The sequence below is a fragment of the Mastacembelus armatus genome, chromosome 2 (genome assembly GCF_900324485.2).
Source record: "Mastacembelus armatus chromosome 2, fMasArm1.2, whole genome shotgun sequence".
Classification (NCBI taxonomy): Eukaryota; Metazoa; Chordata; class Actinopteri; order Synbranchiformes; family Mastacembelidae; genus Mastacembelus; species Mastacembelus armatus.
Window position 1 is genome coordinate 4178917 of NC_046634.1, and position 14690 is coordinate 4193606.

At 41.5% G+C, this 14690-nt stretch overlaps 2 protein-coding genes across 3 annotated transcripts; one reads left to right on the plus strand and one right to left on the minus strand.

Moving 5' to 3' along the window:
- Window positions 1-1967: 1967 nt before the first annotated feature.
- Window positions 1968-7345, plus strand: LOC113127519 (retinol dehydrogenase 7-like). 2 transcript variants are annotated; one of them, XM_026302198.1, is made up of 6 exons: window positions 1968-2629; window positions 2735-2845; window positions 3507-3821; window positions 6232-6490; window positions 6590-6753; window positions 6828-7345. In XM_026302198.1, the coding sequence occupies exons 3-6, from the start codon at window positions 3509-3511 to the stop codon at window positions 7049-7051; spliced, it is 960 nt and encodes a 319-aa protein (XP_026157983.1). In that variant the 5' UTR covers window positions 1968-2629; window positions 2735-2845; window positions 3507-3508; the 3' UTR covers window positions 7052-7345. The 2 variants fall into 2 exon arrangements, with proteins under 2 accessions (XP_026157983.1, XP_026157984.1); XM_026302199.1 differs by having other exon boundaries at window positions 1968-2165.
- Window positions 7346-8090: 745 nt separating this feature from the next.
- atp5f1b (ATP synthase F1 subunit beta) lies at window positions 8091-11568 on the minus strand. The gene is made up of 10 exons (XM_026302182.1): window positions 11412-11568; window positions 10473-10646; window positions 10187-10361; window positions 9928-10049; window positions 9649-9833; window positions 9408-9566; window positions 9106-9228; window positions 8733-8945; window positions 8449-8650; window positions 8091-8343 (listed from the first exon to the last, which is right to left on the minus strand). Exons 1-10 carry the CDS (start codon window positions 11512-11514, stop codon window positions 8246-8248), a joined length of 1554 nt encoding a protein of 517 aa, XP_026157967.1. The 5' UTR covers window positions 11515-11568; the 3' UTR covers window positions 8091-8245.
- Window positions 11569-14690: the final 3122 nt, after the last annotated feature.

Consider the following 14690-nt stretch of genomic DNA (forward strand, 5'->3'; position numbering starts at 1 on the left):
GCTGATTTGAAGAGTTTATGCAGAGATAATATAAAAATATGTTAGTTTGTCTTTTTCTTTGTGATGATCTTGGCCTTATTCAAAATAAATAAAAGCAATATTGCCATTGTTGAAATTTTCATTCATATTGTCTGTGAAAAGAACCGATATGTTAATGTACTAAAGGTCACTCACTGCTGCCTTCAAATGCTGTCAGGAAACCACAAATACAAAGTTTATGGAAGTATAGGTCCAAGATGCAATGCTTCAGAAGAAGAGGACCTGATAATATGTCAATATCAGAAGAGCTGATAATAGTGACTTACACTGAACTCTGCTCCTTCAACTGTGTAACACTTCTACTATAATCAGAAATTTTGAAATAAAAAACAAACAATCCAAAATAATGTTAAACAACACAACCACAATTTTCTACGTTGCCAGGGTTACTGGGTCATTTAGCAATTTGGAGGCTGCATTAACAGCTGAGTGTGAAGTGCATGTAGGTGTGTTTTCTTCCTTTATTTTGTTCAGCAGCATTGTGTGAATGTATTGCACGTTTCTATTATCAATTTACTCCTAAAACAACAGATAACAGGCTTGAAGAAATTCAAGGAGCACATAAAGGCAGCACCTACACAAAACTGCCAAAGAATACCTCTGCCACCTTGTGGAAAAAGTGTGTTACTGGTTACTTATATTTCACACAAAAACTACACCTTATATTAGCAGACAGAAGGCACATACTGTAGGTGTCTCTCGGTCTCCTGCCTCTGGCATAAGCACAGGGTTTTTAACTTAGACTGTTGAAAATGGCATCAAATAAAGAGAACATTTTGTAAACAAGATTTTAAAATAAAAGTCAACATCAGAAAAATGACATTCTGAAATAAAAACGTCTGGAATAAAAATATAAAGGATCTGCAATGCTGTTATTGTGGAAATAAGCTGCTTCAGGTCAAGTGAGGGGATTAAATGTGTTGTTTCTCTTCATCTCAGCAGTGTTGACTGCATAAATGTGCGCACATGCCAACAGCACCAGATGGGTCAGAGTGTCTTGGTGGTGGTTTTTATTGTATTTTTGTTTCAACCACAAGAGGGTGCTATGATAAGTAACTCAGCAGAGATGATCTATGCAGGTGATACTAATTATTGTTTGATTGTGGAGATAAGTCATTATCCAATAGGATGCTTTATGAGATTGTATAGAGTGATGTTGGTGTGATGCTCTGGTTCAGCCCTGATGAAGGTAGTAGCCATAACGCAATACGCATCTAAACTAAAGAAGGAAGATGAAGTGAGTCTGTGTGCAGCTTTTCTCCTTCCTGTTTGTTTCTGAATGACCAGCATAAGTATTGAGGGATGCTTCTTATTTAGGGAAGTGATTTATCAAATGGGTAGTGATGGGCAGGTGAAGCTTCATGAAGCTCTGAGGCTTCCCTTCTAATTGTGTCGAAAAAGATTCAAAGCTTCAAGACCCCAGTCTTCAAAAAAAAAAAGACTGTTTGGTCGTTTTAATCTGCTAATGATTTTGTTTAAAAAAAAAAAGTCTATACAAACAGCAAGACCAGAGATCCTTCCTGCTGCAGCTTTGTAACTGATCAAGGTGTTTGGATGAACACAAACATCATTCTTTTTGTTTAGTGTTTTAGTCAGAACACCTTTTATCAATCATTCGGGGACTTGTATTGTAGTAGCCATCAAAATCGCCAAAAATCACCAAACGTACTCACTCTCTCTCACACTCTCTCTCTCACACTCTCTCTCTCACACTCTCTCTCTCTCACACTCACTCTCTCTCTCACACTCTCTCACTCTCTCTCTCTCTCTCTCACTCACTCTCTCTCACACTCTCTCACACTCTCTCACACTCTCTCACACTCTCTCACACTCTCTCACACTCACTCTCTCTCTCTCTCACTCTCTCTCTCTCTCTCTCTCTCTCTCTCTCTCTCTCTCTCTCTCTATTAAAGCTGTCAAACCAAAGAAACGCATTGAAACACTCGGAGCCGGAACGCTTCAAAACATTTTGATTCCATGTCGTGCAAAGTGAAGCAGCGATGACTTTTAGAAGCTTCGGACGTCATCGGTTACGCGACAGTGGAGTTTCGAATCACTGCGCTTTAGGGAGAGTGACACACCTCAGCTCTAGAGACTCGATATAATTTGCCCATCACTACAAAAGGGTAACCTTCATATGGAGTAAAGCTGAGCTTTGATGCTGTTAGTCTGAGAGAAGGAACAGAAAGCTTGTGTGGGGAAACAACAAACTGTCTCCGAGACTTCCTCATATTCTTACATCCTTTGTTTGCAGATTCAAAGTTCAAGAGTCATTGTTTGCTCTAATTAACTAAGTGAACACAGTGAATTTTATTGTCGCTGTTTGGGGAAGCAGCTGGGCGGTGATAACAATGACGTCATGCACATCGGACCCCAAATATAGCTGCCCGCTCAGTTTTCCGGAGAAAGTTCGTCAGACAAAGATACCAATTAACAAAAACTGTGCAGAAAGGACGAGTGGTGACTGTATCGTTTTTATTTGCTGAAAACTGTTGCTTCAACTGTTGTCAACCAAAAAGCTAATACAATACTTTTATTTTATCACGATTGGAGATTTTGTTTTATCTCTGTTCTGTCTAGAGAATGAAATGTAATAGAGCATTACCATCATCTGAAACCTCATAGCTGTGGTTTTCATGTTCCAGTTTTTTAATGCTTTGTAATTTCACTGACCCAGAGAGTTATCTCTCGGCAGGGATCGCGTAGAAACGCCCACTGGGTTGCCATTGGTGAACAGCCGTGTTGTTTACACCTTTTCTCCCACATACCTGTCAGTCTGCAGCCGAGGACGACCTGTGCACAGCAGGTAGGAACTGTGCTTCTTAATTCACATGTGCAGCTAATTTCAAAACCTACATTTATTATAAGGACCAGATTTAATATGCAGTTTCTTAATTCACAGGCTGTTCTTTATTCGGTCGGTAATGCTGCTGTTTTATTTCCTATCACTATTCCTATAATAGCCCATAGTGTAAATAATGCAGCATATACGTTTCCCGTGCAAAGGTTTTTTTTTTTTTTTTTTTTTGGTTTTTTATGGTAAATGATAACACACAGGGCAGTGCACTTTGAAATCGATGTTTGTTTTGCAGGTTGTGCAAGAAGGCAGCACCAAAGTCAGTTTTATGCTTTCATGACTTAGTTTTTCACAGATATATGATTTTAATCATATATCATATAAAACGGTACATTAATGCACATGTGTCATTTGACTGAGGTGGAGATAAACTTTTTAACCATTTTCTCTCATGTTGGTAGTTATACTCTTGTAAGTAGTTTTATAAGCTGAAGAATTAAATTGGGTCAAACCTACAATGTTTCCTTTTTAAAATATAGTGAAATACAAAGTAATATAAAAATGAGTACAGGCTAGTCTTATTATAGCATATCCTCACGAATTCACCTTATGTAATTATGTATTGGCACATACCTCGCTGATTCATCTAGTTCCTCCCTTTCTTCCGCAGTCATGTACTTGTACCTACTGGGTTTGGTGGTTTTCTACTATGTGTACCGCTGGGTCAGGGAGCTTCCCAGGGTCCCCAACAAGAGCAGTAAGTATGTGTATATCACAGGCTGCGACTCTGGATTTGGCAACCTCCTGGCCCGCCACCTGGACAAGCACGGCTTCAGAGTGATTGCCGGGTGTTTCACTGAGAAGGGGGAGGAGGACCTGAAGAAGTTCTGCTCTGGCAACCTTATCACAACATCCCTGGATGTTAGGTCAGAGGACAGTGTTGCCAGAGTTGCAGCAATGATCAAGGACAAAGTGGGGGAGCATGGTGAGTGTTGCCTCTCTTTTCACTAGTCCAGGCTGAAATATGTCACAATGCAACCACAGGGGGGCACAATCCAGTGTCTTCATGTGTGGGTCTCAAGTCCTGGTAAATGCAGAGGGTTGTGTCAGGAAGGTCATCTGACGTAAAATTTAAGCCAAATCAAACATGCGAATCACGAATATGACTTCCATACCGGATCGGTCACGGCCCGGGTTAACTGGTGCTGTTGACTTACAGGGTGCCAGTGGAAATTGGACTACTGTTGGTCGAAGAAGGGGAGGAGGAAGACGTGCTCGTAGGCAAAGAGAGAAGAGGAAGGGCAGGAGTGTATGACTTAGAGTAGGGACTTTGAATGTAGGGACTTTGTCAGGGAAAACTAGAGAGTTGGCTGATATGATGGAGAGAAGAAAGGTGGATAATCTTGTGTGTTCAGGAGACCAGGTGGAAAGGTAGCAAGGCCTATAGATTAGGAGCAGGGTTCAAGCTGTTTTATCATGGTGTGGATGGAAAGAGGAATGGAGTAGGAGTTATCCTAAAGGAGGATTTTTCTAGGAATGTTCTGGAGGTGAAGAGAGTGTCAGATAGGGTGATGAGGGTTGATTACATCTTGTGCAAACGTTTCAACCAGAAAGAGATCAGTGACTGCAAAGTAGTAGCTGGGGAGAGTGTAGTCAGACAGCACAGGATGGTGGCATGTCGGATGACTCTGGTGGTGAGGAGGATGAAGAGGACAAGGGCAGAGCAGAGGACCAAGTGGTGGAAGTTGAAAAAGGAAGAGTGTTGTGTGGCTTTCTGGGAGGAGCTGAAACAGGCTCTGGGAGGTCAGGAGGTTCCTCCTGGTGTGTCATCTGGAAAGATGAAAGCAGATAAGGAGACTTGGTGGTGGAATGAGGAAGTTCAGGAGTGTGTTAAGAGGAAAAGGTTAGCTAAGAAGAAGTGGGACACTGAGAGGACAGAAGAGAACAGACAGGAGTACAGGGAGATGCAGCGTAAAGTGAAGGTAGAGGTGGCAAAGGGCAAACAAAGGGCATATGAGGAGTTGTATGATAAGTTGGACACTAAGGAGCTGACAGATGAGGTTAGACAGGAATCTTCGTGGACCGTGATGTTTGCAGATGACATTGTCATCTGTAGTGAGAGCAGGAAGCAGGTGGAGGAAAATATATAGAGGTGGAGGTTTGCTCCTAAAGGAGAGGAATGAAGGTTAGCCACAGTAAAAGAGTACATGTGTGTAAATGAGAGGGACTCAAGTAGAACGGTGAGGTTACAGGGAGTAGAGGTGAAGAAGGTGGAAGATTTTATGTACCTAGGGTCAACAGTCCAGAGCAACGGAGAGTGTGGAAAAGAAGTGAAGAGACGTGTGCAAGCAGGTTGGAACGGGTGGAGGAAAGTGTCAGGTGTGATGTGTGACAAAAGAGTGTCAGCAAGAATGAAAGGAAAGGTGGACAAGACAGTGGTGAGACCAGCAATGTTGTCTGGTTTAGAGACAGTGACACTGAGACAAAGACAGGAGGCAGAGCTGGAGGTAGCAGAGCTGAAGATGTTGAGGTTCTCTCTGGGAGTGACGAGGATGGATAGGATCAGGAATGAGGACATCAGAGGGACAGCTCATGTTAGATGGTTTGGAGAAAAAGCCAGGGAAGCCAGATTGAGATGGTTTGGACATGTTCAGAGGAGGGACAGTGAATACATTGGTAAAAGGATGCTGAGGTTAGAGCTGCCAGGAAGGAGGCCTAGAGGAAGACCAAAGAGGAGGTTCTTGGATGTAGTGAAGGAGGACATGAGGATAGTTGGTGTGGGTGTGGAGGATACAGAGGATAGGGTTAAATGGAGGCAGATGATTCACTGTGGCGACCCCTGAAGGGAGCAGCCCAAAGGAAAAGAAGAACAAGGCTGAAATTTCTCACCTGATATCTGTTGGATTGGCGTGAAATTTACACACACAAAATCATTCCACACTTTATGTATGACAGTTGTTCTTTTTTAGTGAAATAGCTCAACAGCTATATGATGGCCTGCCATGAAATTAGTTTCAGACATTCATGTTCCTGTCAGGACGAATTGTAATGACTTTGAGGATCATATATCACTAGCACTCAGGTTCCCAATACTTTGGGTTATGATCTAGTATGTGCAAAGCCAACAACATGACACTCCCGTCAGCCTGCAGTGTTTTTGTGTGTACAGTGCTGCTGTATTAGATGTCCAAAATCCCAAATGTGATCTACAACAAAAAGTTTGCAAATAATGAAGGGGTTTGAATAGTTTCAGAAGGAATTGTCACTTAACACCCAACATTATGAGCTTCTGAAATGCAGTTGAGTTGTGAAGGAATTTGATACAGTTTTAAAATTTAAAGAAATATGTTAAATTGTTTTTTTGAATGGATGTCCTGTGTGTGTGGTCCTCCTAGGCTTATGGGCTGTAGTGAACAATGCAGGTGTGTCCATTCCCTCTGGCCCATGTGATTGGCTCACCATTAAGGACTACAAGTCCATGCTGGATGTGAATCTGAACGGGGTGATTGCTGTGACCCTGAGTGTCCTGCCGCTAATAAAGAAGGCCAGGGGAAGGGTGGTCAATGTAGCCAGTGTGTTTGGGAGGATCAGTGTCACTGGTGGTCCATACGCTGTCTCTAAGTATGGTGTGGAAGCTTTCAATGACAGCCTCAGGTGAAACATTGACTTATTATAATTATTATATAATTATTTCGGTATAAGTCAAATAATTCTTAGTTTGTATACAAGTACTAACAAAATGAAATGTTTCAGGTTAAATATGACACCTTTTGGTGTCAAAGTTCTCTGCATTGAACCAGGCTTCTTCAAAACACTCGTGACTGATGTTGATATCCTGAGAAGAAATGTCAAGATGCTTTGGGACAGACTGCCCCAGGACGTCCGAGATGACTATGGACCTGAATATCTGCAAAAGAGTAAGTTTGGATCATTTCATTTATCATTTGTTTTTAATTGGCCTCTGTTTATTCCACTCATATTCTTCTCTTAGCTTTTGCACTTATTGAAGACAAAGTTGCCAGGATGAGCGATGGAGATCTGATGAAGGTGGTCAGCTGCATGGAGCACGCTGTAGCTGCCGTCAGGCCCCGCACCCGCTACTCCCCAGGGTGGGATGCCAAACTTTTCTGGCTGCCACTGTCATACATGCCAGCCTGTATTTCTGATTACATCATCAAGAGACAAGCCATTCCTATAGCTAAGCAGATGCAGTAAATGATGCAGTAATTTTTTTTTTTTTTCAGTCTGGCATTAGCTCTGACATAAATGTTCTCTTCAGAAGCATTTGCAGCTCTTAGCTGAATATATTCTCAGACTGATCTATTGCAGGTATATCAAAGGCCACCTTATCTGTAGGTGTGTTCAGTCTAATGTCCTTGGTCTGATGGAAAAACGTGTGTGAAAGGTTAGAGCAATACATAATCACCCTGGTGATTTGGTGGAAAGTCATTGTTACTGTCACTGCTGACTTACTGCTTTAATAATAAAACACATTTAATTGTAAAGGAATGTGATTATACTATTTCCTGTGGTTCTTGGTGTATTTGGCTTGTAACTCTTAGTAAAGCAGTACTAGTAATGTAATTTCCCATAAGCTGTGTAAAGATATGTCTCTAAGTGTTGGTGCCTACAAGAGATGCATTGCTCTATTTTTTTATGTAATGTTGGATTGACAAAAATATTGGGACACTTAAAACTACTATTTTGTAGTAGGTTTTTGTGAAAATTCTTGTGTTGAGAGGGGGGAAAAAAAGAAATAACTCAATTTGTCACAGCTTCTTCCTTCTATTGCAAACCAAGCATTGTAATTATGCAGGACAAGAGATTGAATTTCAGTAGCTTTGAGGACAAATGAGCATTATTTCAGCATAGGTGTAAGGTTCCCACACTGTCACATTTATACCTTAGAGTGCCAAGCACTATCAATTAGTAATACCTGTTGTACAGGCTTGACTCAATAGAGGGTTCCTGCAGGTCTCAGGAACTGCATGTAGTTTACAGCTTATTGATTGTATGATTTGAGCCATTGAAGCAGTGAGTTCTGGTAGATATGAGCACTGATGTTTCAAACAAACACACATGCAATTGTTTGTCAACTGTTTTTATTTCAGTATGTGACGAGCTGCAACATACTTTAGGTTTGCTCCACAACACCATCTTGTGGTCAGGACAGATGAGGACAGCCTTTTAATGAAATTCCCCAATTGGGAACAAGAACAGAGTAAAGCTGAGGAAATATACAATTGACAAGCTGTTTTGTGTAAAGACAGTTTTATTCCATCGTTTACTAGAAACATTAAATAGAACCTTTCAGAATCACGAGACAGGTACGCTTGCATTTTAACATGTTTTACAAACCAAGTGCTCCTAACCACAGGACCCCATATTCTTTGACAAGTGTTGGATTGTTTATGAGTGCTCCTCAGCCAGCTTCTCAGCCTTCTGAACAACTTCCTCGATGGGGCCGACCATGTAGAAGGCCTGCTCTGGCAGAGCATCATACTCACCTAAAGGTAAATGCAAGAAGTCAATATTACTACAATAGTTTCTAAAAGGTGAAGGTTGTTCAATCTGTTAAAAATACAAATTAACCAAGAACTTCAAACACTTACCACCAAGGATGCTCTTAAAGCCCTTGATGGTCTCCTTGAGAGGCACCAGCTTGCCTAAGTGGCCAGTGAATACCTCAGCCACCTGGAAGGGCTGGGACAGGAAACGCTGGATCTTGCGGGCACGAGCCACAGTCAGTTTGTCCTCCTCTGACAACTCATCCATACCCAGGATGGCAATGATATCCTGCAGGGATTTGTAGTCCTACAGAAGGAAAGTCAAGAATGTTTAATTGGTACTATCAAATACATAAATCCACAGATTTCCTGAAATAAGAGTTCCACACCTGAAGGATTTTCTGTACACCACGGGCGACATCATAATGTTCAGCTCCAACAATGTTGGGGTCCATGATTCGGGAAGTTGAATCCAGGGGGTCCACAGCAGGGTAAATACCCAGCTCAGCGATAGCACGGGACAACACAGTGGTGGCATCCAAGTGAGCGAAAGTGGTGGCAGGGGCAGGGTCAGTCAGATCATCAGCAGGCACATAGATGGCCTAGGGGAGAGAATTGAGATCTTTCAGTTTTTGCTAGTATCAATATTCCCTTTCACAGTCATTTAGTATCCTGTATTCTCATCCATTACCAGCTATCAGTGGCTGTTTGAGCCACATGTACATATTAGTGAAAACACATTGACCTCTCTGAGCTGTTCACCTGCACAGATGTGATGGAACCCTTCTTGGTTGTTGTGATTCTCTCCTGCATGGTACCCATGTCAGTGGCCAGAGTGGGCTGATAACCCACAGCAGAGGGGATACGGCCCAGCAGGGCAGACACCTACAGAGGCGAGTAAAGTTGAGTCAGTATCATTTAAATTTATATTTTGAGCCACACATGAGGTCTGACTTTTTTTATTTTGTATAACTAATGTACCCATATTAACAATATTCCACATTTATTTGGTGACATTCTGAGAAATATTTGCTATTGGTGCCTGTTACTGAAGTTATACAGACCTCAGAGCCAGCCTGTGTGAAGCGGAAGATGTTGTCAATGAAGAGCAGCACGTCCTGACCCTCCTGGTCACGGAAGTACTCAGCTACTGTCAGTCCAGTCAGGGCCACTCTGGCACGAGCACCAGGGGGCTCATTCATCTGTCCATACACCAGCGCCACCTAGCAGGGGCAGAGGCTGAGTTAAGTGTTTTGTTTGTTTTTGCCAGTTTATACATGCTAAAACTTTAGGGGCTTTCCATACCTTGGAGGTGGTGTCCTTCAGGTTAATGACACCAGACTCAATCATTTCATGGTACAGGTCATTTCCCTCACGTGTTCGCTCGCCCACACCAGCAAACACAGAGTAACCACCATGGGCTTTAGCCACATTGTTGATCAGCTCCATGATCAACACAGTCTTGCCTACGCCAGCACCACCAAACAGACCTGTAACCAGGACAAATGTAGGATTAGTTTTACATCAGTATCTACTGGGTTCAAAAATTGCAATGTTCAACCAGTCATTTGTTGTGGCACATACCGATCTTTCCTCCCTTAGCGTAGGGGGCCAGCAGATCCACCACCTTAATGCCAGTTACCAGAATTTCCTGCTCCACACTCATATCAGTGAATTCAGGAGCCTCAGCATGGATAGGTGCGGTTCTGGGAAAAAAATATAATTTTTATAAAGTTTTATAACTTTTTTATGAAAACAATAAAGCCCATTTGCAGCTAAACATTTGTGTGCTTCTGGAGATATAAGTGTGAAAGTTGTGGGGTTATTTGTAAAAGAAACTGACTGCTTGGTGGTGATGGGACCCCTCTCATCGATGGGCTCTCCAATGACATTCATAATCCTGCCCAGGGTTTCAGGGCCCACTGGAATTCTGATGGGGGCACCGGTGTCCAGAACTTTCTGTCCACGGACCAGACCTTCTGTTCCATCCATAGCAATGGTACGCACAGTGTTCTCCCCTTAACATATGAAAAACATGAATATAATTACATTGTACCATACGCTGAAATATTCTGTTTTGATGTTCATAGTATAAGTACAGGAGTGAAGACACCACCCATGATGCTCACCAAGATGCTGTGCTACCTCCAGGACGAGCCTGGTGTCACGGCCAGCGACCTCCAGAGCATTGAGGATGGGAGGAAGGCCCTCATCGAACTGGACGTCCACCACGGCACCGATGACAGCCACAATGCGCCCGGTGGCAACGCTGGCGGCAGCAGCAGGTGCCACATAGTCTCTACCTGTTAATTAGTGCAGAATTAGCTGTGTCATACACGTTTGCAGCAATCATGGCCAGCTGTGCCACAGTCTTCATATACTACCCTGCCCGGTGGTAAAACACAGAACAGGACAGGGCGGCAGCTGCCTCCATGACCGCTCTGTCTCAATGTCAAGTGAATGTTGTTGGCTAAACTACGGATCAGCTTCTAAACAATCCAAAGTCCTAACTGGGCCCACTATATCTGCAGGATAACGTGAGCTACCGGTAGAAACGAACAATTCCTTGGCGTTAAAATGAAAACCCGAATGAATGAAGTGCGCGTCGAGCTAACGCTGCTAACATCGGAGCAGGACATTAAAGGACAAGTAAGCTTATAGTTTTTCTTTGTTTTCCCCACATCTTTTCGTAAGTTGACCTCATACGTTTTTAGAAATGTTGCAGGTCCCAGCCGGGCCACATCTTCCTGCAGTAACGCCAGGCTCATAGCGCCTCATGTCATTACACAAAGGTCATTCCTCTCTGCACTCCAAAAAAACACACTAGTCATTATCCACCACCTGACATGGATCAATAGAGTCATATATACAAATGTGGACCCGTTTCACATTTTGGAATAGCTCCAAGAGATTTACAAAAACTGACTTTTTACTGGTCGGGCCTGCTACTCCGCCAGCCGATAGGCCAGCGTGTTGCTAACATCAGCTAACGTTAGCATTAGCTCTGCCCTTTTCTGACAAGCGCCTCTACGTCTCCGCTGAAAGACACCAAGCATGCAGGGACATACGTGAAAGAACGGCTGGGGATCCAACGAGAGCCTTCAGGGGCTGGACCCCAGGCTTAAGAGCCTGCAGAGCCCCGGTGCAGCAGCGTCCCACTGCTCCTAGCATGGTCAAAATGGCTGAAGGTGGAAGAGACGAACGAACTTGCGGCTTTATAGTGAAAGGTCATAGATGCAAACTGCGCATGCGTGCAACGTAAAAAAAAAAGCCTACTGGGCATGCGTAGATGTAAACGCGTCCTGCTGACGTATTGGGCTATTTGACAGCAAATGTGCAGCATGTCAGTCTAAGCTTGAGCTAAAATGATCATTTAAAAATCATTCCTCCTGGTGAGGTAGACCAACTCACAGCATCACCTGGAAAATACTCACAGTTGATGCTGCCTCATTTATAGCACATTAGTTCTTATATTGTCTTACCTTAATACAAGACCTGGTATAGAGTAACAACAGTGTGTGACCAAACAGCTCTATCAGTGGCAATTATGGACAGTATATTTATAAATATTAATTTATTTAAGTTTAGTTTTAAGATATTTTATGCTTCCACTCTAATATATTTCAACATCTACAAGATTTTTATCGTGATACTCCATTACATTTATTGAACAGTTGCAGTTAATTTGTAGATTTACGAAAACAAGTGATAACCTCATAAAACGGTGTATTTAATAAAACAAATATAATGCACTTGTTCTTATGTTAATAATATACTGCTCAAGTACATGTGAACTGGTTAAAATTACCAGGTACATCAGGGAAATGTACTTTAGACATCAATAATAATATACTCTATAATGGATCAATTTAAGTATTGATACAGATCAATTTGTATGCTTTGATTTGTTCTGGCTTTTCACAAACGAGTGGTACACAATAAAATACACAATAAAAATACTACATTATATATTATTAACAATCTCAAAAGAAAGTAACAGGTATTTATAACATAGAGCCTCCCTTTTTTGAATGTTTTATTATATTTTGGATTACTATAGTGATGCATTAATGTGTGAGCAGTAAATTGTTTTAGTTTGTCAATGTTGAAGCTACTGTAACTATGACACATATCGTTGGCTGGATTTAAAGCAGGAAAAGCCCCAGTGTAATTAATAACATTACCACTTTATTTCTTTTAGGTGAGCTGGCTTGAGGTTGTGGTATTCTACATGCTGCTCACTGGAAAGGTCTCCCTGTGAGTCAAAATGTCTGTTCCTGCTACTACAAATGGTAAAGTTAATTGATTTCTTGTATACTACCTAAACAATAATATAGAAACACACAATACAAACGGTATGGATTTGCATTTTAAGTCTAGAAGTGATATATTATATTTACACTAGAGGGCACTGCTGTATCAGAAGAGACAATGTGTAGAGTGGATAGTTTTGTGTAAGTGTTATGTATAATGCTTTTTCATTGTAGAGGCATTAAATTGTCCATTTCAAAGCATGATGCAGAATCTGTTCTTCATTCACTGATCTTTAAAAAAACACTGCTTTCCTGCAGAGTTGTCTGTTTCAGCCCAATTGACTCCCACATTAAAGATTAGTGTTTTTTTTCTTGGGACGGTTCTTTACATCCATACAGTTAGATTTCAGTGTCAAGAATTAGCTTGTCCCTGTTGATCTCTAAGTGTTAAAGCAATCCTTTTGTAAATAAAATGAGGATTTAGATATTTAACACTTATTTGCTATGGCAGGCACTCCACACACACTTGTGTACTATAAAAAAATCAGTGTGTTCAGTCAAAATGAGTTCATGGAGTTCTCTGTATTCATCATGTTAGATTTAGCCTTGGGATTCCTTTGGATATCCTTCCTAAGTGTTTTAAAATACACCTTCTGGTGGTTTGGATATTACTGTAACTGAACAAGGCTTGACATCATTCCTCTTGCCCACAGATGTCTATCTGCAGGCATAGATACATCTCTACTAGTCTGTATTTGTCTGTGAAAACACAGCACATTTTTGAATTTAGCATCCTGTGCTTGCCCCAGGGTCTGATGAGTGATGACTCAGATCACTTTGTGTTTTTTGGCTTTTGTAGTTTGTGTTGATAGATTATTACAGGTACATGCAGGAGTGTAGATTGATAACCTATTGATGTCACGTAATGTCAGAAATCTATTTCAGAAATCACTTGTGTTTCCCAAAAGTTTTCCATTTATTAATCTTTAGTGTTTAAGCTTGTGATGGTGTTGGGTTGCTCTGGCTACAGTGAAATGAGTGAGAGGCCAAGTGATACAAGGATAGACATGTTTCTTCAAATGATCCTATGCACTAGAGGCCATTGTGGTTAGCATTTTAAACAGCTTTGTCTGTCATTAGAAATGTCATGTATAACCTGCTCCCTATGTGTGCCCTGGCTAACGTTTCCATCCAAAACAAATGTCCCACTTACAGTATGTACAGTATCCCCCTTTTCAGATTATTAACCCCTTCATCATACTAGATCTTGCGAGTTTGTGAATGCTTTTTTTATTTTTGAACCCCATGGGGAGCATTTCTTTATGTAATGTAGAAATGTCATTCTGTCATTCAGCCCAGCACCATATCTCAGCAAGTGCTTTTTTTTTTCTGCAAAAATTCACAGTCCCCTGAGAACCAATTGTAATAACACCTGCTTATTTTCATACAGTGCCATCATCAGGTCAGAATAGCCAGTAGTTTAGTTCAGGACCAGATTCCTGCAAAACCAATGTTATTTTCGTTAGACCCAAGTGTGCACGGTGTTTAGTGAAACTTAGCAAATGCTAACACATTGAATACATGCAGGCACCTGCATGGTAGTGTCATAATGGTGCACATCTCAATGTGGAGCTGCTGGCATAGCTGTCCTTTTATTTTGTGCATGTAGTTTAAGACAAATACACCATGGCTGAAAGTCATTTATACAATTTATCTATAAATGACAACTTATACAACTCCATTTGTATATTCCTAGTACAGCAACACACTCCCTTGGTAGTCCATAACAGTTACAGGATTATTTTCAGTTTTGCCCTGCTCTGGTAGGTAGCTGTCAGCCATCCTGTGGATCATACCAATATGAAAACTGATGGGACATATATATTGGGTTTGTTGCTGCAAGTAGCCTTACAAATCCATGAATTGATGGGATTTGCCATTCATCCACCATCAGTCAGCAGCAACTGTCATGTCCTTCATGGAGCTATATTTTTAAGAAACTTGCATTACATAGTAAAAACAGTGTTTAAGGCAAATGTCAGAGGAAATATACCTGGAGGTGTGAGGACATATCAAAGCTAAGTGGAGGCTTCT